The sequence below is a fragment of the Hoplias malabaricus genome, chromosome 3, assembly GCF_029633855.1.
Source record: "Hoplias malabaricus isolate fHopMal1 chromosome 3, fHopMal1.hap1, whole genome shotgun sequence".
Taxonomy (NCBI): Eukaryota; Metazoa; Chordata; class Actinopteri; order Characiformes; family Erythrinidae; genus Hoplias; species Hoplias malabaricus.
In genome coordinates, this window is record NC_089802.1 from 51,725,879 (window position 1) to 51,753,227 (window position 27,349).

General features: G+C 36.6%; 1 protein-coding gene across 1 annotated transcript; it reads right to left on the bottom strand.

Annotated features, from left to right (window-relative positions):
- Positions 1-7,454: 7,454 nt before the first annotated feature.
- Positions 7,455-23,784, bottom strand: LOC136691042 (FYVE, RhoGEF and PH domain-containing protein 5-like). Its single transcript, XM_066663298.1, has 21 exons — positions 23,665-23,784; positions 20,031-22,548; positions 18,814-18,919; positions 18,622-18,680; positions 18,037-18,067; positions 17,511-17,617; positions 17,305-17,425; positions 16,565-16,640; positions 15,949-15,999; positions 15,438-15,496; positions 14,927-14,998; positions 14,762-14,830; positions 13,491-13,574; positions 11,848-11,927; positions 11,676-11,769; positions 10,389-10,526; positions 10,202-10,304; positions 9,837-9,952; positions 8,824-8,940; positions 8,387-8,529; positions 7,455-8,064 (listed from the first exon to the last, which is right to left on the bottom strand). Exons 1-21 carry the CDS (start codon positions 23,672-23,674, stop codon positions 8,028-8,030), a joined length of 4,191 nt encoding a protein of 1,396 aa, XP_066519395.1. The 5' UTR covers positions 23,675-23,784; the 3' UTR covers positions 7,455-8,027.
- Positions 23,785-27,349: the final 3,565 nt, after the last annotated feature.

Below are 27,349 nucleotides of genomic sequence, written 5' to 3' on the forward strand. Positions count from 1 at the left end.
AAATTTAATATGTGGAAAATATTTTAACATGTAGAAAAACGACATTCTTCTTGTATTATGAAACATACTAATGACATATATACAGCATAGAGCCCCTTTTTATGAGTGTGTACGTGTGAGCCTTGTCCTGCTTTCACTCCCCATATGTCCGCAGTGCTGGAGTATATGGCCTAGATTTAAGTGTGTGGGTGAGAAAAGCACAATCTGTGAGTGTGTGCATGTGTGTTTAGATGTTTGGCGCAGAACAGGGGGTGGTAAGGGGGCTGCTTTGGCTTTCAAAGCTGCTCCCCAGCTGAATTGGCAACATCATATTAAATAACACACACACACACACACACACACACACACACACACACACAAATACTATGTTGACTTGAACACAGACCAGCACCAATCTGGAATGAGACAGCACCAACACGACATCCATGACGGCATCTTCATCAGTGAACATTAAAGAAATGTTATCAAAGCCTTTTTTCCGTAGACAGGAACAAAGAAATCTTAAAGGCGAAGTCATAATTCTTATGTAAAAAATAGTAAATTGGTTTTTAACGCCAGTGATGATCCAGAATATTTAACAAAATGATGAGAAAGTGTTGGGGAGGCATGGTGGCACAGCAGGTAGTGTCCCTGTCACACAGCTTCAGGGATCTGCTCCGGATGACTGTCTGTGAGGAGTTTGGTGTGTTCTCCGGGTGCTCCAGTTTCCACCCACAGTTCAAAAACACGCATTGGTAGGTGGATTGGTGACCAAAAATTGCCCATGGGTGAGAGTGTGTTTCGTCTGTTGAAGGACAGGTGCCCCCTCCAGGGTTTATTCCCGCCTTGTGCCCAGTGATTCCGGGAAGGTTCCAGACCCAGACCCAGCGGTTACAGACAATGAATGAATGAACAAGTACCAAGATTTGCCTATAAATGATAAAATATGTCAGTATTTATTTTGTTCACCCTTTTTATTATAGCTCTCCATTTTTCACCAAAATGCTTTCATCCTTTTCCAGGAGTGTATTTTTCTGCAACTCCAAAGTGAAATTTCAGAAGTTGGTTGCATTTTGTTGCTTTTTCAAATCCCAATAATAAACACGATTACAAGTGTTATTGTCAAACCTTGTATATTGGGATAAATAGGGTTATAACTTAGTTATTGAAATGATTTGTTGGACTGAATAACCCACTTTTGAGTTAATGAGACAAACAGCAATCCTGCTTGTGGGAACTAGGGAGCAGCAGTAGACTGAGGTTTTTTGTATATATATATATATATATATATATATATGGATTTCAGGATATATTCAGGACATTTAAGATGCATACATGTTCTTGTATGGGAGAACACATTTTGCTATTTATGGAACTGTGTGCCTGCATAGGATTTATAGCTGTCTAAACAAAATGATAAAAGACATATGGAATTCTGTGCCAACTGTAACACAAAATTGACTTTACCATATTTATCCAGATGGGTAATTTAAATGCCTGAAATAAAACAGGCTACTGCACTATAATCAAATACATAATTCACTAACAGATATTAGCATATAGTTGCAGTAGGTTTTCATGTTTTGCAGCAGTCTGACTCCATCTCAATCTCTCAAAGTGAAGTACAGTCCAAACCATTCACCTATGAGATAAAGGTACAGAGTAAAATGTTTTACACCATGGAGTTTACACTGTGATTCTGTAGGGAAACCAGGTTTATCTTCTTGTAAAACATATTTTTAAAAGAAGCTCTTCAAAAGCACGCACACACACACACATACACAGAGACATAGCGTGGAGTGTTCTATAAACAACATTCTGTGTAGGACAGATGAAGGATGGTGTCTATGTGTAAGCTCAGCAGCAGAGCCGAAGAAATCACATCTCCTACTCTACATCTCAAGAGTGAGAGAAAGATTCCTCTGTACAGTTACAAAAGAATCCTGAAGAAAGTTTATAAACCCTAGAGAGAATTGGAACATGGTCACAGCGAAACTGAATAATTGGAGCCCTGAGCAGAGTGAAATTTGAGTAGGAGTGTTGGTCTTAAGTACAGTAGGGCATTCTTAGTAACAAGCTAAGTATAAATCTGTGGAATTGCCAGACTGAAAAAGGCATTTGAACAATTACAATCCTATTTGATCCCAACAATTGACATGTACACTCAAATCAATATATTGTAGAGAAACATTATTTCCTGTTGTGCCAGACTGATTTACAATCATTTATTCATTAATTGTTTGTAACCACCCATCCAGGGTTGTGGTGGGTCCGGAGCCAACACAGAATATATCTGCTAACTGAGCGCAAAGAGGGAACACACACTGAAGGGGGTGAAAGTCCTTCACAAGGTGATACACACTCACACATTCACTCAGACACACCTATGGACACTTATGAGTAGCCAATGCCACCCCTTTACAATAATGTTTTAAATTAATTAACATTCACCACCTCTTACTGACTGATAACTAAACAGCTTATACTGGAAAAGAGTTTGTCTGGCTGAATCAGATTCAGATTAACATAAGGTGAAGGAAGACTGAAAAATGCTGTTAGGAAATGTGGAAATTGTATTACTGCTGTAGGCTAGGTTAAAAACAAGAACATTGGCCAAGTTGAAATTCATGCATTTTAACATGCTAGTAAAGGCAGTAGTACTTGGACACTCTATCAAACGGATGATGGATAAATGTTTTGAAAGTTCTCACAACGGACTTTAGGGTAACCCAGACAGTCTATTACACATCTTTATGGGTAGTGAGTTGACTTGGTGTTCTTTAATGCTAAACCATGAAAACTGTATGATTGTGATCTTTCTTATATATATATATATATATATATATATATGTATGTCATATGCTGTATCTGTTTGTTTGGTCTGTTTTAATATGGTAGTAATGGATGGTACACTGTCAAAAATACTGTCACTTTGGTGGTACTTTCAAAGGCTCATATTCTGTACCTTTATTTAGGAAACATAACTGTGTCTTATTCTATTATAGTTGTAGAATTTACACTTGTGCTGGTTAATATATTTTATCTTATTTTTTTCCCCACACAGTTCACTAATGAAAGATTACAAATATTCACTTCTCCATCTGGTACCTTTTAAGATAAGACCTTTAAGAAGATAAGGTACCTTTAGAGAAAACAACTGGACTTTAAATCCAGTACTGTACCTGTTTGTACCTTCAGTGACCTACGGTAGAGGCACTCAATGACCTCTACCGTATCTTTTTTTGGAGAGTGTACATTACAAGCACAGTAACAATGTTTTACCTGTAGAAAATGTACTCCTCCCTCTGTACTGCAATGCAGAGAAGTGTAAGACACTTTAAAGACCCAGAAACGTCAGGACAATGTCATTATACTGACCTCTCTTTCTTTGTCTTTCTCTCTCCCATACTTTTTCTTTCTGATTCTCTTTTCTTTGCGTATGCCTGTCTATAATTAGGTTACTTACAGGTTCATACATGTCCTATTTTGCTTAATATGTTTTCACATCTAAAGCACTAACACTACACACACAAATATCAGTACTTTTAGACATTATTGGGGCTTTATACAGACAATACTGCAGTACTATTAGCCTTGGCATTTATATGCACTTCATCCAGTGAAATGTCCACTTGAGCTAGAAAAAGTCCATTTGTGTTTTTGTACTGTGTGTAGATTTATGAGTGGATCAGAGTTATTAGCATTATCATGCTAATATGCCTGTGAAATTAGCCTGAATAGCAATGACCTGGGGTGTGTGTTGTTTCCAGCAGCCTAACAGAGGTCTTATTGTGATAATATGTTATTTTAAATCAATTTATGATCAGTAAAAGGCTCTTATGTATTTCACTCATTTTCCTATGACATGCAAAATTCATTCCATTCATTATCTGTAACCGCTTATCCAGTTCAGGGTCGCGGTGGGTCCAGAGCCTACCTGGAATCATTGGGCACAAGGCAGGAGTACACCCTGGAGGGAGTGCCTGTCCTTCACAGGGCAACACACACATGTACTCACTCACGCCTATGGACACTTTTAATTCGCCAATCCACATTACAACATGTGCTTTTGGACTGTGGGAGGAAACCGGAGCACCCAGAGGACACAGGGAGAACACACCAAACTCCTTATAAACAGTCACCTGGAGTGGGACTTGAACCCCCAACCTCAGGTCCCAGGAGCTATGTGACTGCGACACTACCTGCTGTGCCAGCGTGACATGCAAAATGTTTAAGCAATTATTTTCTTCAGTAGGATGCTATTTTCTTGTCAGTAATTTTACACTCATTTATACAACTCTGTTTCCAAGTCAGTTTCTGCTCTATATTTAGTTAACACACAAAACAATACAAAAAAATTTTTTTGTTCTTGACTATATAATATAATAAACTTGCATAAAATGGGGGAAAATCAAAAGAAAATAATGTTCTTAAAAGTAAAGTTAAAAAATAATTGCAATATTTAGAGAAACTGGAACCCTTAATAGTTTAAGACCATTTGAAACATGGTTTCTTTCAGGAAAAAAAATCCAGTGGAGTTTATATCCTTCTAACATAATGCTATGACTCTGATATTATTTGCTCTGTCAAAAATAAATAAATAAAGATTTTGCTAGTGCTCCTAAATCTGAACTAAACCTGAAACTCTGGAATTTTTTCTTTTCCTTTCTTTCATTCTTGGTGAAAAAATGAATGCAAGATTCACAAAATGAATAGAGGCATTTTGATGCTTTTGTGTAATTTTTTCCCCTGATACTATGGCCATCTCTAGCTTTAAAATAAATTAAATAATTTACACAATTCCTATTTGTGTGTACTGTCCTAAATCTGTTTCTGTTTTCCTAACAGTTGCATGATATTAGCTACAGGCAAATTCCTCCAGTTTCAGCATAAAGTATACTGCAATATTTACATATCAGAAAGTTTGCTGATGTGAGTATAGATAAAGTAATGGAACTAGTGTTGTAATGAATGTGTAAGGACTATTGAAGTGAAAAATCGAAGAGTAGCTATAGACAGCCATAACCCAATCAAAATTTGCCATCTGAAGTGTTTGATAATGTAAATATCTGCGTGCACTATTCTTGTGTTCCCTCTGTTCAACTGGTAAACCACTTCTAGTGATTTAATTATGATTATAAACTGTTACATTAAAATTATACTCTTAGTGATGGGCACAGAAACATGACGTACTTAACAAAGATTGAGGGATGTCACAATTACTAGTATATAATTTCCCAGTATTGTATTTTACTTTTTAAAAACTCTTCTTTATTGCTAAAATTAATAGTGTTTGGCCTGATTCAGATCAGCTCTGGTGTGGTGAAGCAGAACATATGAGATAGAGGGGGTGGGGGGCATGATGCAGGAATGGAAAATTGCAAAGAGAGGAAGTTCAAATGATGAATGGGTGCCTTATTTAGGGCAAGGTGTCCATAACTTTCAGGTACTCCAGAAAGTAAATTTTGCTCTCATCCCTCTCTCTCTCACACTCTGTTCTGGGTCAGGTAATCTCATGAGGGCTGGGAAGCAGGACAGCACTGCCCCTCCTCTCCTCTCCTCTCCTCTCTTCTTTATGCCTGTGATGGTCTTTTTAATTACTCTCTTTAAACATGATTAATTACAGAATGGCATTGCTCAGAAGTCTAAAACACATTAAGGATGGCAGAGTTAGTTAATATCATAATCTAATAAACAGACAGATGATGAACATTGCACTATGGCATTAAAACATACTGTATACCTCTGGTGATTTTTGAGCTCAGCAACAAGGCAAATGGCACCTCCCTTAAGACGTCCTTCAGAAGCTCTGTTTTGTGTTGTCTCTGTCCCTGCTATTTGTTTCCTGTTTGCAGAGAAAGGGGTGGGTACGCACACCAGACATTCTTCCAGCACACAAACTGAACCATGAGCTTTGTTATTCACTGAAAATAAAAATCTGAAAAAAAAATTATTGTATTGAAACTTTTTACAGCACCTTTAAAGTCACCTTTATTGATGTGGGGTTTTTGACACCTAGAGGTCATGGCTTGCTCTTCACTACAGATATTAACCCCTTAAACCTATAAGGTTCCAAATAATCCATGTCTTGATTCACTTACAGTTTGCTTTTTTATAGGCCACATCATAAATGCAATATTGGACACTGGATTGTGAGAACTTTTAAGGATCAAAAGTTTCAGAAAATTTTAAACATTGGATCATCCTAGAAAATGACTGTTTCCTTAGTTTAGTACCCTAACTACTAAACTAGGGTCGTATTTGAGATATACCCTAGGTTAAAAAAGATTTACAGAACTATTAATCCTAATTATCCCCATTAAACCTAATTACAAACGGATACAATTTTGGTTAACTGCATAAAATTAGAGTACATTGTTCATTGCAAAAAATATTTATTTGGAAAAATTGAAAAGAGTTTGGGTGGCATGGTAGCACAACAGGAAGTGAGCCTTGCTCTGGGTGACTGTCTGTGAGAAGTTTGGTGTTTTCTCCCTGTGTCCATGTGGGTTTCCTTTAGGTGCTCTGGATTGGCTCAAGTGTCTCAAGTGTGCTTAAGTGTCCATAGCTGTGAGTGTGAGAATGTCTGTCACCCTGAAAAGGATTAGTGACCCCCTCCATGGTGTGTTTCCACCATGCATCCAGTAATTGCACGTGGGCTTGGGACCCACTGTGATCCTGAGCTGGATGGGTAGTTGCAGAATTTGAAACCAAAATTCAATGTTATTTTGCAACAAAAAATTATAAATTAATATTAGAGATAAAGATTTATAAATGTGCTACTACAAAACACACCAGTCTCCCTGTGTCTTGAAAGATCTTTGTCTTTAAGGTATATTTCTTTATGATACATGACTAAAGTGTTTATTTTTTTGTTTGTTCGTTTGTTTTCTATTGATTTAATAACAAGTAAGACTGAAAAAAGTGCACCTGGGATGCTAGCTTTGGCATAAGGTTAACTCCATTAACTCTGAATGCCTTCATAATGCAGACTCAGTTTTAAGCATTGAAAGGTCAAAGGAAATTATTGCTAATATGAGTCAGTGACTGGCACTACACACAAAGTCCCATAGAACCAACAATAGCCCCAGTTTAAGTACAGGTTATGATGTCATCTGCCTACACATTTAATGCTTTCAGACTGCATCATTTACCACTGCAAGATGTACACTGTGTTGGACACTTAATGCTATGATGTCACTGACCACACAGGAAAAAGATAATTTGCTAGGGAAGGCCTAAACATGAATATACTATCACAACATTGAGCTTTATCATTGTGTCTTCTGTGTAACTTAAGTGAATTTCAGTTCCCTTGTTTACATGTTGCTCATTGTGCCATATTTTAAGCAATAAATTTGACGTAATTAGCTTCACAAAAGTTAACAATATGTAGCACAAACAGGTCTGATATGTGTGGATATGGAATACAGTGTCTACTCATGTGTCAGTAAGATACTGTTTAATCTCATGGTAAATAATGGTCTCTTTTAATAAAACGTATATAATTTATCAAAAGACCAATAAATACAGTTACTGCAGAAACTGCTTGGATTGCTTGATACAGTACACTTAAAAACACTCTGAAAAATAATTTACATTGTGTCATTTTAAATAATTGAACCTGCTGTACATCATTATTGGTTATAATTGAGGAATCTTGATTTTTCAATCTTAATTTTTAGATTAACATTTATTTAATAAGTAAAGACCGATCACCTGGTTTGCAGATACACCCTGCTACAAAATAAAATTAGTACAAACATTTAAAAAAAACACATAAATATGAAGATAAGGGATAACATAAAAGAAATAACAGCCATGTTGACATACATTTGGATCAGTTTGCAGTTGCTTCTCAATGTTAGAGATTTGGCACGCTATAAAGATCAACTCTGAGCATGTGTCTTTAAACACTGAAACAATTAAGCAATTGTTTTACCCTGAAATAATGTTCAAGCTACAGTATTCTTCATTTGCCAGGTGCTGATTTTTAGTTTTCTCATCAGCCATTCATAAGATTTAAAAGTATTTCCAAACTGCACTCCCTACAACACTGTTGCTTCTTCCATAGCACTCACCCACCTGTATCAAACAACATACAAAAAAAAAAGTTCTGTATTATCCACATGTATCATTAATGAGATAATAAAAAACAATTCCTTATATGTATTTCACAGACTGTTACCAGGTTACACACTAATCACTTTGACTGGTGCTCTCTGAAAGACAGATGCGTGGCTGTTGGCATTGTATTTAAAAAAAATGAAGCCTATCAGTTGACTGAATCTTTCAGTGGTCCCAAAAGTACCCTAAATTTTGTGGGCCCCCCCTTTAATTTACTTGGAATTATTTTCATATTCACCAGCTTGCACACACCCCAATTAAAGCAATATTTAAATGTTACCTCTGTGCAGTGTGTGTGTCCTGAGCCTTGAATGTGTAGTACAGTGTTGTTTTGTGGTAAAGCTGAAACACACTGCTCTCTCCTTCAGTCTCTGACCTTACTGAGAACCCCAACAGTGGAAGAGACTCGCATGCAATCCTGTCCTGAAGGGAGACAGAGAGAGAGATGATTATGTGATTATGTGTTTGTTTGTGTGTGTATATATATATATATATATATATATATATATATATATATATATATATATATATATATATATATATATATATATATATATATACCACACCAACACCACAACATTGTGATCTTATATATTATTATATATAATAACAGACTGTGTCCATCTGTTGCACTAAATAATTTGTAGAAACAAGATGGTGGTCATAATGTTATGGCTGATTCATATATTCATGCATGTGTATTTGTGTGTGTTTTACCTCTGGCTCTGGGTATGTATACAACACTTTGTCTTTGAGAAGGAACCACAGGCTTTTCCAGCTCCGTCTACTGTTACGACTCCTCTGAAGAGTCCCACTAATCTCCCCCTCTGATACCTTTACACCCAACCAAGACACACACACACACACACAAACACAAGCAAAAAAAAAAAAAAAATAGGAAGATGATTCAGTAGTAGTGTGTCCATATTTTTTTTTTTTGTGCCTGATAAGTTTTGTGATCAGTTTCATCATGTTTCAGCATGTTTCAGCATTTTCTCAGTGGTCATGAGATTCTGATTTATGAAATGATCAAATTACTATGAATTTTTTGAGACATTTTATTGTTGTTCTCCAGTGAAAAACATTTATCTCCATTTTTGGGGATTTGTAGTTTACAACATAATTTGAATGTAGCAGCTATCTTTCACACTGTGTGAAATTTCCATGATGATCCAACCAATAGACATGTTGCACAATTACTTGGAATAAAACATTTTTGCTTTGATATCCAATGAAAGTTAGGAAGGTTTTTCCTTCTCCTTTGAAGTTGCTATTTTTTGCAGATACATGTTTTTTTTATTGGAGAGCAATGATAGACAACTTTATTATATAACTGTACCAGCTGTTCTAAATGTAGGCCACAATTGCCAAAGTAGCCCCCGTATTTAGTGAAGCTTGCTGGTTTGTGTGGGATGGGTATTTTTTTGAGGTTGCCAGTTTCATGAAGTCAGTTCAGTGGTTGTTTTCATATAGCAATATTCATATTTCACATAGTACTTGACAATAACCAGTACTGGGTGATATATAAAATAAAATGTGTTGACTCTCAGTGTTGTCTATTAGTTTCATATTGTAATTCAGTTTCTAAATGACAAAAATGTATTTGTAAACCAGAAGACACATAGCACCACATAGGTTTTATATGTCTGGCTTTCAAAGGAAGCAGAAACATATCTTTGCTGTGTATGTGTGTAGGGATTGGGGGTGGCAGGATCGGTGGGATGTGTTACCTGGTTGAAGGACATGTGGCCTTTTCGACCCCTCCACAGACAGGTGGGATGGATGTTCTGGAAAACGGCAGATAGTGGTCGACTGGAGCTCTCTGTTGCCGTGGCAACATCCCCATCTGAAAAAATAAATTCAATGTAATGTCTAAAGCATGAAAAACTTTATTCATTTTGGGCCATTGTTTGTAATATTGCCCAATTTCCTTTTTAGTCACAGTTAGTTCCAGCTAAAATAGGTCTATCTCTATTGTGGATTCAGGCTGTATCTTTTGAGCAAAAACACAAAATTTTATCTAACTGATCATGCTGTTTGTTATGGCCATTATGGTGTTCTGTAAAGTTAGAAATCATCACAGTTTAAATCTTACCAGGCTTGTGAAGCTCACTGTAGCATTTATCACATACTTTGGCTCGTCTATTTTTCTTGTATTTCAGAGGGACTTTATTCCTGCAGCAGTTTCTGCACACTACCTGTAATCCAAGCAATGCAAATAAATCAATCAGACATATTCTGTGCACCTACAGAGTCACATGTCTATGTGCCCCTATATTTACCTTGCCACAGGCGTGACAGTGATGCCTTCGGTGTGTGAGACTGAAGCGGACCGGACAGCTCATACAAACTGCCACCTGAGAAACGGACACCAGAGATGGTGCATTCTCCCCCAGACATGCCCCAGACTTCTCTTCAAACTAAAAGAAGAAAAGAAACCTCACTATACAGATATCCATTTTCCTTAGTGAATTCAATTACTTTTAATTTTAGTTTTTAATCATAAATGGAATATTTCTTGTTTTTAACATTAAAAGTTTCAAATACTTAAATTTATATTACAGTGCCCTAAATATTATACAATGATATTTGCTATTTGTAAAAAATAACACCATGCTCACTTTTGGAACATTTTCCATTTTACGGCCGGCAGTAACTGTGCTGTTCAGATAACAAGAAGCCTATTGTAGTATTTATACCTGGCATTGAAATGCATGCACATTTGTTGTTAGTGTGTCACAATTTTCATTTGAATCATGCCGTGTTCTCTCGCCAACTAAGCACTCAAAAAGGTGAGTGCTACTGAGATTCCACACACAATGCATTAAATCAGTCCAGACTGCATTTACATTTCTGACCCTGCTTAAAATTTTTAAACCTGTAGTTTAAATAAAAACTGAGATCAAGGTCTTTCACATGTCTGGCCACAAAAAACAGAGCAGATTAGTGCAAACTAGCCAAAAAATCTCAGCTCCAGCTGGTAAGAAAAGAACAAAAACCATTTTAGCTTTGTTAAAGGATCATCTGTCAAGTTATCTGAGAAGATTCTACTTGTAAAACATTTTGTGAAATGGCACACTGTTTTCAGTAAATTATTATATTGTTATAGATATGGCCCAAATCTAATTGCAAATATTCAAATATTGAGGGCTGAAGGAACAACCTAGAAAAACGAAAGAATCCAGAAAAATTGCAATTATGTACCCAGATTGGCTCTCAAAAAATCACCAATATGCACCTGAATCATTTTTGTCAGTTGTGATCTTGATTGCTACATATTTTCTAGAATATTTACAACAAAATAACCACTGAACAAACCATAAAAGGCTTAAAAGTGTTTTTCACTGATTTCCCAAAAGAGATTTGCCACCACTTTACCATTATCATCATTTCATAACATTGGTATTTAGATTAATTGGTAGTTTGTATAATAGATAAATGGCTTTATCAGGGTTGCAGACATTGTGATCCCTGGTTCATATAACCACAACTGTAAAGAATCTGATTATGGTATTAGGTATTAATAATAATAATAATAATAATAATAATAATAATAATGCTTATCTCACCTCTGACAAGATTGTGGGAGCCCCCAGTAATGAGCCAAGATCAGCTATTGCTCGATTTAATGTAACAAACCAATCATCCCTCTCTATGCAACAGCTGTAACCAGAAACAGATATCATCAGAGCTCATATAGGGGATGCTTAGCTTGTGTGTGTGCCTGCATGTGCTACATACCTTGCTGACAGAGTGATGCTAATATCTTTCACCTCAATCTTCAAGGCATTCTGAGCATTTTCCATCACTAGTTTAGTAACCTTTGATAGTAATATAGAGAGACAAAGAAAAATACATATTTAGAAAAACAATTATATCATCTTATTGGGAAATGCAATCACAATTTGTGTTACACTACTTTATCAAGCATTGTGTGATTGTTTTAACAGGGCCCAACAATGTATTCACTATTATGAAATAAAACATTAATCAATAAACTCACACACATACATCATTGCTGTTCAGTTAAAAACATTTATCTCCATTTGTTCATCATGGAATTTTCACACAGTGTGAAAGACAGCTGCTGTGTTCAAATAATGTTGTAAACTAGAAATCATCAAAAATGGAGATACATGTTTTTAATTTGACAGCGACGATATATTGCAATGGTATAACACAAGTATATATGCCTAAAGACTACAATACAGAGCAATTCAGCACACCTTTCATGTTCATGTTACAAGCACTTTTGTATATAGAAATTCCTATCAGCACAAGACTGGCTGTGTTATTGTAGTTCACCTACCTAGCCAGCAGACGTCAGGAATCCAGAATCCTGACCAGTTCATTATTGCTATAGTGCCTTAAAGATTAATTGCACTGATGCTATTGCTATTTTTGAATCATGTTCTTTAAATCATTCAGTTTATTTTTACTAAAATTAAATCTCCTAATGCAACTTAAAAGGCACAAAGGAAAATGGCCTGATTTTGGAAAAGACAAAAAAAAAAAAAAAAAAAAACTAAAGAAATGTTCTAAACCAATCATGTAAAAAAAAAACAAATGATTTCTGTTTTTCATCCAAACTCTTTGTTAAAATTGGAAGTATGGCGGGTGGGGGTCATATATGCTGTCTTTTTGGCTGTTGGTTCCAAAAATGACCGCTCAGAGCATGCCGTGGTCCCCCAATAAAAGGACTCATAATTTGGTTGCCTATTGTTGTTGCTGTGTTCTTAGTGTGTGGGGTAATTCCGTGTGTTGTGTTGCTTTTCATTACTTGTGTTTTTTGTGACAGTGTTTTTTGGTGTCTGTGAGGAGTTTGGTGTGTTCTCCCCGTGTCCGCTTTGGTTTCCTCCGGATGCTCCGGTTTCCTCACACAGTCCAAAAACACACGTCGTTGGATGGATTGGTGACTCAAAAGTGTCCGTAGGTGTGAGTGTGTGTGTTGCCCTGTGAAGGACTGGCGCCCCCTCCAGGGTGTATTCCTGCCTTGTGCCCAATGATTCCAGGTGGGCTCTGGACCCACCGCTACCCTGAACTGAATAAGCGGTTACAGATAATGAATGAATGTTTTTTGGTGTAGTTTTTAGTGCCCACTGCCCTCATACAGGTTTTTTGATATGATGTGTATTTTTGTATTCACTGGGAGTGGATTTCTCTAGTCTTTACTCTAGTCTAATTTTGAATAGTCTATAAACAAAGAGCAATAAAATGTTCCCAGTGAAGGTACAATTGCATCTGACTGATCTTTCAACTCAGAATGCTATAATACTTTAACATATTTATTGTTAGATCTGTAATATCACTGTGTTGACAACAAAGCACTGTGAATAACAAACCAGCCAATCAAAGCAGTACTTAAAAAGCTCTGCATGGTTTACCTCCATTCCTGTCAGGGTTAAAGTGTTGATGAGTCTGTATTTTCCATCTTGTTGGGGATAAGTGTAAAGCATTATATCACTCATCTGCAATATGCAAGACAAAAATGACTCACACAGAAATAACAACAACACATTTATAGAATTAATAAAATACAGAAAACGTTCAGGTTTTAACAGTTTACCAGTGCAATGAAAGTGTTGATTATAGGCGTTGTGACACCTTTTTGCCACAAGAGGGAAGGAAAAGCAACTTATTCACTAGAGTGTTGCTTTTGTCAGTTCAACGGGGACCAAATTCAGATATGTTCAAAGGTTTGTAGAGGCCTATTATAATTAAACAATTTAACTTTACATAACTTTAAGTTTAAAAAATATGGGGCAATCATACCCTGTCTTGCACAGGGATAGATAGAGACAACATCTGGCTCATGAGCTTGATTTTTTTAAAAATGTATTTAGTAAACACTTTCATGACCAATATATCGTTGCACTGTGTATCTCCATTTTTGTAGATTTTTAGTTCACTGCACATTTGAACACAGTGGCTGCCCTTCACATTGTGCTAAAATTTCATGAAGTTTGGACTAGTAGAAATGCTCCAAAATTACTTGGAAAATTAATTTTGATTCCACTGAATGGTAAGAAGGATTTTTCCTTCTCCTGTAAAGTTACTATTTTGGGAGATACATGCTTTAATTGGACAGAAACAATATGTTCAGTAGGAAAAACCTGAATAAAACTCCTCTAAAAAAAACTTCACAAAAACTTGCTGTCATTTCTAGGATTAAATAAAAATGTTGACTTAGATTTTCTGGAATCCCCTATACATATGCACCCAGTTCACATTCAACTTTATCAGTTTTATAGATATTTCAGAGCTGGTATTGTTCTAACACCTTAATCTTAATCCGTTTGAATAACTTCACGTTGATTTATTTTATGTGTGGTTTATACAATTCAATTCATTAAGCCATAAAGGTGTGTGTGTGTTTAAATAGGGGTCTCTCTTTCTCTCTCTCTCTCACGCGCACACACACACACACACACACACACACACACACATACATTATACAGCATTGTGCAAAAACATCCTGTCAGGAAATCCAAAGCTAAAAAAAAACAAGGACATCACTATGAGTGTGGGAAAAGCGCAGATAGACACAAAATATGAATACAAGGATCCCACTCTGATAAATACTTTCTCATTTACTTCACCAAAACTCAAGTGAAAATGTACTGCATTTATCTGTGCAGAAAATAATGTGACATACCAGGAATAGGTGACGAGGCTGTCTGCACTTCCTGCTGACCTTCATCAAGGTTCCTTCTTTCACAAACACCTAAATAAAGAGCACACACACAGCTTTAAATCATTGACACGATCATAGAGGTGTGTACTAAGTGGTGTGAATGGCTGGATGGCCTGATTTCCTCACTCTGCCAGACTGCAGTAAGTTCTTCAGGCCTAAAACACTGTGTTCAACATGGACCAGATGAAGGAGATCCACCTGAAATACAAGAATACATTTATCACATCTGAATGCCATCACACATTGTTCTGGAAGATTCAACTTAATTAAATGCTCATTGTTTTATATGCAATAGTTAAATGTCTTACATTTTCCTTAAGACTTCAGAATGCTCATTGGATATTTCAAATTGACTTTTATTTTACTGGTCAACTGGAGGTTCACATGTGGGTTAGTATAGTAAATAAAATGACTATATTTGTGTTGAAAATAAGATGATTCATCTGTATACTCTCACCACCACTGTTAAGAAATCAGAGTTTGTAAGAATCCCTGTTAAGAAATGAATTTGTGAACTCTCCACCATTGTGTTCTTTGTTTTTCTCAGTTATTGAATTATGCAAATGGTATGTAATTCTCATTTTATGTGCAGTTACTTTGTTCTTTTTCAACCTATGTACTACTCTGCATTGCTTACTCCATTTTTGAGATCCTCCTTTGCCTGATCAGCTATATCGGTGAACACTGCCAAAGCCTCTGAGGCAATCCATGAGAGAGAAAGAAAGCAAGAAGCAATATTAGATTCACAAAGAATAGACAAATCTCATATTGAACAACACTAAATATAAATATTAAATACACACAAAGACCAAGCCTAATGATAAATGGAGCTCTGTCAGGTTTGATAAGGAAAAAAGAACTTGGACATTAAGGTCACATGCCTAAAACTGAGATATGGGGACCAAAATACTGCTGGCCACTCAGTCTCAGTGTTCTCTCACATAAAGAGTCAGTAAATAGTAAACCTCAGTGACAGCTTTTGGAGCACCACATAAAGTAACTTTTAAGTTATACAGACCAAGGTAGACATGATACATTACGCAAGAGCCCAATTGGCTTCATCAGCACCAACATAACATTAAACCAGTAATACATTTATACTCCCAAAAAGGTTCATAATTCAGACTATATATGCTGTAGCAACAGACCTTGTGTATCCTTGTACTCGTTGGCCTCTGGTGAGAGATTATTCAGGTAATCTGGAGAAAATAAATGCAAAGGTTTGTTGTAAAATTTTCCAGACATAGGGATGACAGTAAAATTTATGGAAGTAAATGTAAATCATGATTCATTGGCTAAGGTTGGTGTAGACTACTGGATAACACATATGACTTCAAAGCAAATGAGGGTTGTATTCCCTCTCTAGGCAAGTACACCACGCAACGGCAAGCTACCTTGAGCAAGCTGCCTAATGCAACATTTGCCCACTGCTGTAACTTGATAAAAGTTGAACCTTCTCTGGATAACAGTGTCTGATCAAAATCCATTAATGTCAAATATAAATAAATTAACACCAGGTCTTCATTTTTGGAATAAATTTGGTACATTCTGGGAAGAGGCACAAAATGCCCTAAAGAATGAAAGGATGAACAGAATCAGTCAATATTATCATGTTAGGGTACGGTAAGGTCACTTTTCAGTAGGTCTGATTAAGTCCTGGATGTGTTGCTGGCAGCCAGTTGTGACTAACTAATGTGGAATGTGTGTGATAGTGACACTGAACACACATTTAAACAAACTGAGCAGATAAGTTTAATCTTTTACCTTTTAGCAGCATGCGGTACTGTAGGACTCTCACTATCACCTGAAGCAACTGCTGTTTCACAGAGCTGTTGTCCTGCTGCAGAGAATCCAAAATTATGTGGATGAAAGTGAAACATTGTTCTCATTATAAAGACCAAAATCTTTCCTATATATTCTACAGAATTCAAAGTAAGATCTCTTAGCTGAAAACTGCAAATATGATGGTGCTGCGGTCAGCACACAGAATCAATGAGTTTCTCATACATTTCTGATTCTGCACTATGGAGTGATGTTTGCCTCTTGGGTCTTTGGGTTTTAAAAGAACACTAATTAATTACATGATCCAGTGCAATATCATATTGGATACATTTTGAAAAAGTCTGTATTTTGAAATACGGTCCTATTCATAGAAAGATAAAGGTGAACATATAATTAATCATATCTGCATATGCACTGGGAAAAAATGTACAGTTGATAAAACCAAAGAAAAAAATTGCATGCCATTTTGTTTTGGTGATATTACACTTTAAAAAGTAAAATATTGAATGGAGAAAATGGCAAAGTCTCATAAAATCTATTACAATGTATCTGTTACAGAACATTAGCTATTTAAATTCATGGCTATAACCAGTGAATTAAACATCACTGCTCAAATCCCACCTCAACTATTTATATATCCACACCCTACTGAAATATCAGCAAGTGTGGCAGTGTGTGATTAAAAGGGCAGAAGATATCAAGATGTGTGCACGAGATCATACTGTGTTCTCCATCTGTTCCAGTGTCTTCATTTTGCCATCATATTGACTGACAAATGAAGAAAAAATTGAAAACTCTGTCTTCTTCGCCAGGATGATATCAGCAATCCCCTCCTTCTGATCCCTGAAGAAGAGAGAGCAGTGGAGTCATTAGAGATGCACATATGTGTAAAAAATGTATTTGCTAATTCCATAAAAATTTGTTTTACCACTGTTTAATGCGAGTCTCCAGTTGGCTGTGGAGCTCTTGGTGGAGTGTGTAAATTACAGGTAAATCACTCCAAAGTATCACCAGTCTCTCATCTCCAGCTACAGTCTACAGTTCGAAAAACAAAACAAATGTTTTGTGAATTCTGGACAACAGAATTTTTTTTTATGTAAAGCTGAAATATATGAGAATGAAGATTTTCTTTGTTTGTGTAATTCTGTAATTTTGCAATTGTTCTAATTAAGAAGCAAATTATATATATATATATATATATATATATATATATATATATATATATATATATATATATATATATATATATATATTTGTTATAATTGCAGAAACCTAAGAAAATATACAGAGAAAAATGTTATAGATTGTGTGCCAGTTAGACAGTCAGAACCAGTGATTTCTGGATCATAGTTATCTTATTTAATTTTGAACATACTATTGGGTGCCATAATGTATGTTTAAGTTTGTATTTCTGGCAAAAAGTTTCACACACACAAGCAGCACATGTTCCATACCTCACTCAGTAGCTTTAAAGTCTTTACATGCCTTAAAGAAAATAAAAAAGAAGAGAAGACTTGATATTCATGTTAGTTTTGATCATTTTAACACAATTTCCCACGTTTCCAAACTTACTTCAAATTACATATAACAAACACTTACGGTTTACTGGCAAGTATTGTGTGGGCCGGATGTGGGTGAACAATCAAGAATTGGGCTTCACTTGAGTTACAGCATGTGTTGTGTGTGCTAAATATGGGCCAGATGTAGTTTGGGCCCAGATTTAGCCTATAACACACATGACATCTGGTCCTTATAGAGTATATCTCTGGCTGAGGGTATACCTCTGGCTCAGCCAGACTCACAATGACATGATTCAAGGCCAAAAATGTATTTATTTGTTTGTATATTGTAATTGTTTTTTTTTTTCAAAGCAATTTTAAATATTTAACTTTCTAAATTTCTAGGTAATTAAAAGACCACCATATTAAACTATTCTTCTTAACTTTACTGAATTAAAAGGACTTGAAATAAGTTATAAACATTGTTAAAAAAAAAACATTCTTAAAAACAAACTCTTCAACATTCTATAGGAGACTCACTGTGCCTCGCTGTCCAGCAGCTCTTTTGCACTGTAAAATGCTCTGGAAAAAGTGACAGTCTGCAAACATAAGAAAAAGCACTGATAGAAAAAATGCATGGGCACAGATACACAAGTCAAGTGTCTATGTATAATTTTAATACTTTGGAATGAAATATTGTGAATGAAACTACTACAAATGTCTAGAGCTCACCAATCTCTCATAAGCCTTTTTCTCCTCCTTTTTTGTACAAACTTCTCCTACAGACACACCAACTGATCCATCCGACATCACAGCAGGAGAACAGATTGTATAGGCACTACAGAGAAAAACCACAGCTTTAAGTGTGTATATATATATATATATATATACACACACACACACCATACATTGACATACACACGCATTTAATGGAACACATTTAATGGAACACATTACTAACCAGTTGATTTTGGTTTTCCAATTCTGAAAAGTGTTCTCAAAAGTGTTCGTAGGTGTGAGTGTGTGAGTGAATGTGTGTGTGGTCTGTGTTGCCCTGTGAAGGACTGGCGCCCCCTCCAGGGTGTATTCCCGCCTTGTGCCCAATGATTCCAGGTAGGCTCTGGACCCCCCGCGACCCTGAACTGAATAAGCGGTTACAGATAATGAATGAATGAATTCTGAAAGACTTAAAAATGTAAAGAGATAATTATAATAAGGGGATGAAATATTGTTGATAGATGGTAAACGTTGTATAAATGTATATCTGAGATAAAAGCGTTTCATTCAATTGGAATACCAAAATCAAAAGTATGATTGGAATGGAAAAGAGACAGACTCAAAAAAAATTATATATATATATATAATATATATATTTATTTATTTATTTATTTATTTTTTTTTAACCTTCTACAGGTGAAAGTTTATATCTACAATCAATCAGAATTACATATAGATACAACTGGACATGAAACAAATTTTCATGCAAGTTTTAAAAAGATACATTGGAACATTTCATCTTTGCAGCTGCAGTGTTTTAAAGCCCATCTCAAGAACACATATTTAGACGGCCTTGATTTCTTATGACATTAACCTAAGGAACAAATCTTGTCAACTTATATGGAGTACTTTTAGCAATGTAGGTGAGCAGTAGAAAGGAAAGTGGTGACAGACACAGGGTACCACACATACTAAATGAATATGAAGCTGTGCTCTTACATCTAAGGCATTAGATATTTTTTTTTTCTTATTATTATGCATATTATTTTGAATAACAAGGAAGAGTTTTTAGGGGTTTAATCAATGAATTGAGGGAGACTAATATACTGTGAGGCATGCTGCAATCCCACCATATAGCAGTTTAATAGTAGTGTTAGGTTTATATCATGCAGCTCTGCACTGAACTTAACCTAAGCACATTCTTTCATGATTGAAAATGCATATGAAAGTACCTTTCTGTCTCTTGCTCAGATGATTGGCTCTTACTCTGAAAGCCCGGTAGACTGCTCATATCCACATAGCCATCCGTGTCATTGGCTGAACTATGCTTTGGCTGGCTCTGAATGGAGGGATTTAAGAGGCGGAGCTGCACATTCTCATAGTGTGGACTTGGATTAAAAACATTCTCATACACAGATGAATCAACATTGGGAGAAGAGAAAGAACGAGGTTTTGAAAGGGGGCGGGGCTTGATAATAGGGGAGGGAAGAAAGTCATCTAGGTCCCAGGACCTAGGGATAGCAGACATAGCACTGTTATGATGTGTGCTTAGGCCTGGCTTCTGCTTGATCTTCTGGTAAAGAAAGGATGATGGAGATGAAGGTACGGAGCAATCATGTGCCCTGTAGAGCTCAGGGCTGCCCATATTTTGTTTGATTAAATTCAGCCTCTTGCAAGAACCCTGCGGACTTGATTCTGAAGAGGACCTGGAGGACACTGAGCGATTGTCTGCTAAACCCCGTCTTTCAGATTTCCTCAGAAACCATAATGGCAAGAAGTAACGTTTGAAGCCAAAGTCAAGCTTTCTACAAGAGGCAGTTACATCAGTTGGCAGAGCTGGTGTACTCTTTCTGATCGGTCGCCTTGTTATGGACGACAGCTCAAACGGGGGTGGTATGTCTACATTTGTAATACCAAGACCACTAGAGGGACAGGGACCTCCTGGTGAAAGACACCCTAAAGAGCCAGTGAGAGCTGGCAAGCTTTCTCCAAGAAAATTTTGACTTGTGTAGTAGGACTGAGGGTGTAGCATCAAGCGATCTTTCCCTGAAGCTATGCAGCTCATTGGGTTCAATCTGTTACAGGGGGGTTCCACTGATATGGAACGAGTCATTAAATATTTCCTGCTCTGCAGGAAGCCTTTGGGTTGGAATTTTGGCTCAGTTTCCTCATACACATGTTCTTCTGTGTAAACTGCTGAGCACTCTGTTGACATGACAGACTGACCTTCTTGGGCATTTGGTTTTTCCTCCTCTTGTCCATCACTCTGCATCTGATTTGACTTTGGGTCTTCAGGTAGAATTGGTGAGGAAACACATTGCAGACCAAGTTCAAAAGCTGTTTTGAATTCACTTTCTTTGGACCTGGAAAATTCATCATTTTCAGTTTCTGGCTCAGCTTTGTCTTGATCACTGCAGTGGCTTTGAATGGACTCTGTTCCCACTTCATCAGTAGGGACTTCAGACTCAGATGAGCAGAATGAGGAGAAGGAAGATGAAGGCTGATGAGAGGACTCTGAGAGAATTCCAGCTTCTCTCTCTGACCTTGGATAAAATGTAGAATCTGAATGTGGAGAGTCAAGAGAGGTTGTAGAATTTATATCCTGAGAAGTATTCCTAAGAAATTCAGAACTGTTTTGGCCCAGCTCCTTTTGAGCTCTTTCATCTTCAACCTCACAACACTCTTCTCCAAAAGTAGACAATGATCCATTTGAACTTTCTGAACGCTCTTCCACAGGCAGCATCAAGGTATCACATGGATCAAGCTCCTCCTCTATTTCTAATGTTGGAGCAAGCTCAGTCTGCTCAAACAAATCACATTCTGAGAGTCCATCTGCATCTGCCAATGCTTCTCCTGCATCACACATGTCTGGTAACATGGTCACTGTGTCGATTCTATCTGGGCACAAATCACCAGAGTTCACTCCATTTGAGTAAATGTTATTTGAGTACAATCCATTCGAAAACATTTGATCATGAAAAACTTGATCAGAGTACATTTTGTCAGATAATGTTCCGGATGTCTGAGTTTTGTTCCTGTTCAGTCCATCTTTGTATGTCTTTTGTTCATAGTGTGTGCATAGAGGTGATGGTCTTGCAAAGTGAACATCAATAGGAGTCATGCATGATCCCGTTTTACCATTCCTAACCACTTCCCACCCTTCCTCTTCTCTGTAAAGCTGTCTTGCCACTCCTTGCACTTCCTCATCTCCGTCACTGCAGGAGTCAGGGAGAAGTTCCACTGAGCCCTCGCCCTCTTCAGAGTCAAAGCCCTTCCCCTGATCTAAACCTACCTCCCAGTCTAAGTCAGTGCCTTGTGCCAGCTCCTCCCCACAGCCTAAATCCTCCCCCTGTTCCAGTGAGTCATTTTGTTCTTTCTTGTTTGCTTCCATAAACTCCTCCCATTGCATTGTACTTTCTTTATGTCTTACATCTTTCCATGTGATTGACTCCTCCCTTTTTTGTTCCAAGTCATCTTTTTGTCTTGATTCTTCCCACTGGTGGAGTAAATCCTTCTTATATATTTTCTGTGTGCACTGCTCTAAAACAGCAGGCCTCAGGTTTTTATTACTGTGTTTCCTCAGGTAATTATTTGAGTGATGAAAATGTTTGGAGTTTGATCTTGGTTTGGGTGTAATAGAAGGTTTGCAGCCCTGGTGATGACAACTCTTTTCAACCACTGAAACATGCTGCCCCTTAGGGAGACACACATGGACTTGTGATCTGGAATTCAAGTAAAGCTTCTGTAGTTCTGAAACACAAACAAAAAAATTATTTCGTAGTCTTAATTTGCACCAAGAAACAAAATTCATGTTTCATATATTTGCAGAAGGAAATGATATTTAGTTGTTTCAGTAATGGAATCCAAAAAATTGTGTAATGTCTACTTTGATTTAAATGAGTAACAAAGTTACCCATTAAGGTCATTGACTGAACTTCCGTCTGCTAAATGCTAGGGGTCATGCTTATTGTGAATGTGCCCTATTATGCTATTCTTATTCTCTTGTTGACATTTTCTCTTATGGTGAGCCTAAGGCCCTTCATAAAGCAACATATTAGCAACAAGAACGAAAGTACTGAAAAATGGTACTTATGGTATTTATAGTAGTTTTCTTGCCTGAACATGTAGACCATTCACCTAGATTAAACTTTTATTACAAATGATGAGCTGTTAAACCGTGTTCATCTGATAATAATAAAGATAATAATAATAATACATTTAAATTAAATAAATAAATACATTACATTTTTACAAACCTACAATCTTAGTACTGCACTATAATCCCATCAGGAACCTCACGTCATTAAGAACAAGCTAATTAATCATGAGCAAAGCGACTGGTAAACAAGCAGAAGCCCCAATTACGTTTTATACTAGTTTATTTTATTCAGTTAGGTTTGCAGGATTAGCAAACAATATAGCACTCAATTTTTTACTTCTATCTTTATTTATTGTACCTGTTTTATTCTTCATTTTATTTTATCTACTTATTCCTAACTTACAACCTTTAGTATATCATTTATTATAAATAATATTTACTTTTTAATTTAATTCAGTATTTCCTGTCTTTAATCTTTCATTTTGATTGTCATTGTACATGAAATGTGATAGCTCATCTAAAAAAAACTGGCCTTAAAGGAGCTTGCCTAGAGGTCACATGACTTGAAATGTGCTATTATAATATTCATTATTTTTATAGGCTTGCAACAAGGATAGTAAAGATATCATATCTGAATATCATTTGATGTTTTTTAGGAAAATTACTCCCACCACCTGCAATAATACTAATAGGTAATACCAAATATACCTTTTAACTTAAGAAAGAAAGAATGAAATTGGGAAAAAAAAACACATGAAATAACTCACCTGCGCTCATCTTGGCTCATGGTCTGTGGATAGTGTTTGGAAGCGCCTCCTTCGGAGAAGCACGAGCGGTTCTGAGCAGATAAAGCGTGTTTGAGTGTGTAAAGCCCCCGCGGTCCGGAGGGTCTCTTATAGATCTTAGCCATAGACCGTGGACTAATGGAGTGAGGAGAGTGGGGCTCGAGGTGGGCGGGGTCTCTCCACTTCTCGCGCAACGCTTCCTGAGGAAAAGCGTCCAGATAAAGTCTGACAAAAATAGTTAGACGAAATCTGCGCTAAAACCTCATCTAACCCGCACTATAGCTAGTCACCCTCACTGGATATGTCCTAACATTTTTTTTACAGTTTACATATGGCATAAACCATATTTGACATTCTGGAAAAAGTAAATTACACCCAATTGTCAGAGCCACCAGAATATGTCAGAGAACAACCTTAATTAGTCTGTATTATTTGTCACATAAATATAATAAATTGTTCTGGTAAGAGAAATTATACAATTGCAAGTATAATTGCCCATTTTGCTAGTTCATCACATTTCTTATGGGAACATTTTTTGGCACATTTCCATTCCTTATTAAGCTGTTCCCATGCAGTTATAAATCAATTTAAGAAATTGTAATTAATTTTTAAAGAATGTCAAGAGCTCCATAGTGGACTTTCCATAAAGCTTTCCATAAAGGAATTTATCTTTCAATATTATCTTACATTTTTTTTATCATTTTAATCTGTTTAGTAAAGGCAATTCACATCTCTCTCTCTCTCTCTCTCTCTCTCTCTCTCTCTCACACACACACACACACTTACACAGATCTTTTGCTTGAAAGTGCATTTTAAATAGCAAGTAGACACTTTTGTCTAAACAGTCTAAACAAGAAAAGTTGCTCTATATCCTGCTCTGTAAACTAAATAGATTACATTACCTGCACCCTAGTGTGTATGTGTGTGTGTGTATGTTTCAAATCTGAGTTATTGCTGTAGGTATGTGTGTGAGGCACACAAACTCTCAGGCTCAGGTTATTGAGAGTATATTTATGGGGAAAACCGATATCTATGATGGACATGTTGATTAAATGTTTGTTACATTTCTGTAATGTTTCTCACAGTTTGACATTAACACTGAGGGCACTATTAAAGTCACGTGACGACTCAAAAATCTATATACAGGTATATTAACTCAATAATAACTCAAGTATGTTATTGTAGAAATGACGCCAAATAAGAGCTGGTTGTATTACTTCCTTTTATAGTACAAACACCGTTTCTAGAAAAGTTAGGACACTCTAAAAGGCATTAAATAATGAAAATTGTAGTTTGAATAAATGGAACATTTATTTAACAGACAAAAAGACATAGACTGGTCATGTTCAACTGACCTTTTGAGTGTATATTGTAAATTTAAACTAATATTGAATTTAATGCCTGAGACACACTCCAAAAATGTTGGGACAAGAGCATGTTTACCACTGTGTTACCTCACCATTCTTTTTGTTTTTTAGCCTTTAGTTGTTTGTAAAAGACTTCAGCTGCTCAAGAGTTTTTGGTCAGAGTTATCTGGTCATTCACTTCATACAGAATGATCTGTGGCCAAGCCAGTTAATCACATATATTCTTTATTACAGAGCCTAGTATTGTCTTGCTTAACAGACCTTGGACTTCCCAGGAAAGATGTTGCTTTTATGGCAGAATATGTCTATCTCTAATATCTCAAAATACATCTCCAAATCCATGGAACCTTCACACATATGCTGGTCACTCGTGCCAAAACTGTGCAACCCCAAACAATGAGAGCTGCAGGCTTTTGCAGCATGATAGCAGTTCAGATGGCATTCCTTTATGATCAATGATTGTGTATATGCAGGAGCGTGTGTGTGTGGGGAGGTGTTCCCTTTTGTCTAAAAAAGTTGACTGTCACCACCTGGTAAACTGTACTTAAATCTACACACTTTACATAAAATGGACCCATGCAATACATACTACATTCTTACAGTTATAGAGAACATTTTTTGATGTTAAAGGTGCACTGAATACACATGCATGCTTGCAAGTGCGCGCACACACACACACACACACACACACACACACACACACACACACAGAAGACACACATGCTCAGTGTTTCCTGTTGGCTGTAAAGGGTGGGGTGTCCAGCCTAGGGTGTTTTTTTCCCCTCTTTGTTCTAACTAACAACAGTCTGTGTCTGACAGTGTGTGTGTGTGTGTGTGCTTGCCTGTGTGTTCAGATATATGCTGAGGTACTGGGACATTTCCGGTGTATGGGGATGCATATGTATCTGTCTGTTATTTATGTTCATCAAATGGCAGTTATTCAAGCCGTTATAGCTATTAAATGGCTTTGTTTAAATTATTTTCCTACAGTACATTCGGAAGAAAATGCTGGAGAGAGGACAAACAGGAATCAGTCAACAAGCAGAAGACAAAAACAACACTGAAGTATAAAGCTATTTCTCCTCAAAAGACTCCGCTGTAAACAAGAATCCCCAAGCTATTTGAACTAAAGCAAGAAGCAGGGTTTCAGATGCAGAAAACATGTATTTAACTGCAAATTACCTTGAAGATTCATGAAATATCTATAGCAATATTTTTCCACACCTACAAACTATAGGAATATTTCTTCAAAGGAATATGAAACAAATACAAGCCACAAAAATTTCTGCTAAGGTCTTAATGATGTTTAAGCCTGAATTAACTGCTTGACTAAGTTAAAATACATTTTAACATTTTTATGTTTTAATCAAATTAGATATTTAATTGCGCTTCAATAATCATATTTAAATGACATAGACTACTGTTATATTGCCATAAATCAGTGTTCAAAAGTTTTAAGTGTCAGTGTCTTCAGTAATATAAAACCTTTTCCAAATAAGACGGAATGCTAGGCAAAATGTCAACAAACACAGAATGCAATGATATGCACATAATTTAAATCCAACATTGAATTGAAAACAGTACAAAGACAAGTTCAAATGCTGAAACTGAGAAGGGGGGGGGGGTCTCAGTGGTAAAAATGCACCTGTCCCAGAGTTTGTGTATATGTTGCTAGCATTAAAAATTGCCAAATATTTTTATTTAAATTTGCACATCACAACATTTGTTGTTATTTACATTTGCACACCTTTCAAATTTGTCTGGAAATAAGGTTTGTTTCAGACAAATTCAAGATTCTAGGCCTAGAGGCCCCTGAGTGACAATTGTCTGATCATTGGTTATACCCTGTGGACATCACAGACTTTTTGAAGGTGATACCATCCATAGTTTGGTGTCAAAGAGAGAAGAACTGTCCTCACTCCCAGCCCTCACCATAATGCTAATCAATGTATGTGCCTGGACAGCTAGTGTTCTACTCCAAGTGCAGCTGTCCAATGACACTGATTGGGGAGACCAGGGTAGTGGGAAGAGCTGGCAATGACAAAAGTTTAGGGGAAAAAATGAAAAGGTTCATTCATTCATTATCAGTAACCGCTTATCCAGTTCAGGGTCGCGGTGAGTCCAGAGCCTACCTGGAATCATTGGGCGCAAGGCGGGAATACATCCTGTAGGGGGCGCCAGTCCTTCACAGGGCAACACACACACACACACACACACACATTCACTCACACCTACGGACAATTTTGAGTCGCCAATCCACCTATTAACGTGTGTTTTTGGACTGTGGGAGGAAACCGGAG

Excerpts from the sequence above, each read along its gene's own strand:
- LOC136691042 (XM_066663298.1), bottom strand. Across the intron at positions 15,497-15,948 it reads CGAGTACAAGGATACACAAG|AGGCTTTGGCAGTGTTCACC; the intron begins GTCTGTTGCTAC and ends GGATTGCCTCAG. Across the intron at positions 11,928-13,490 it reads TAACCCTGACAGGAATGGAG|GTTACTAAACTAGTGATGGA; the intron begins GTAAACCATGCA and ends TTACTATCAAAG.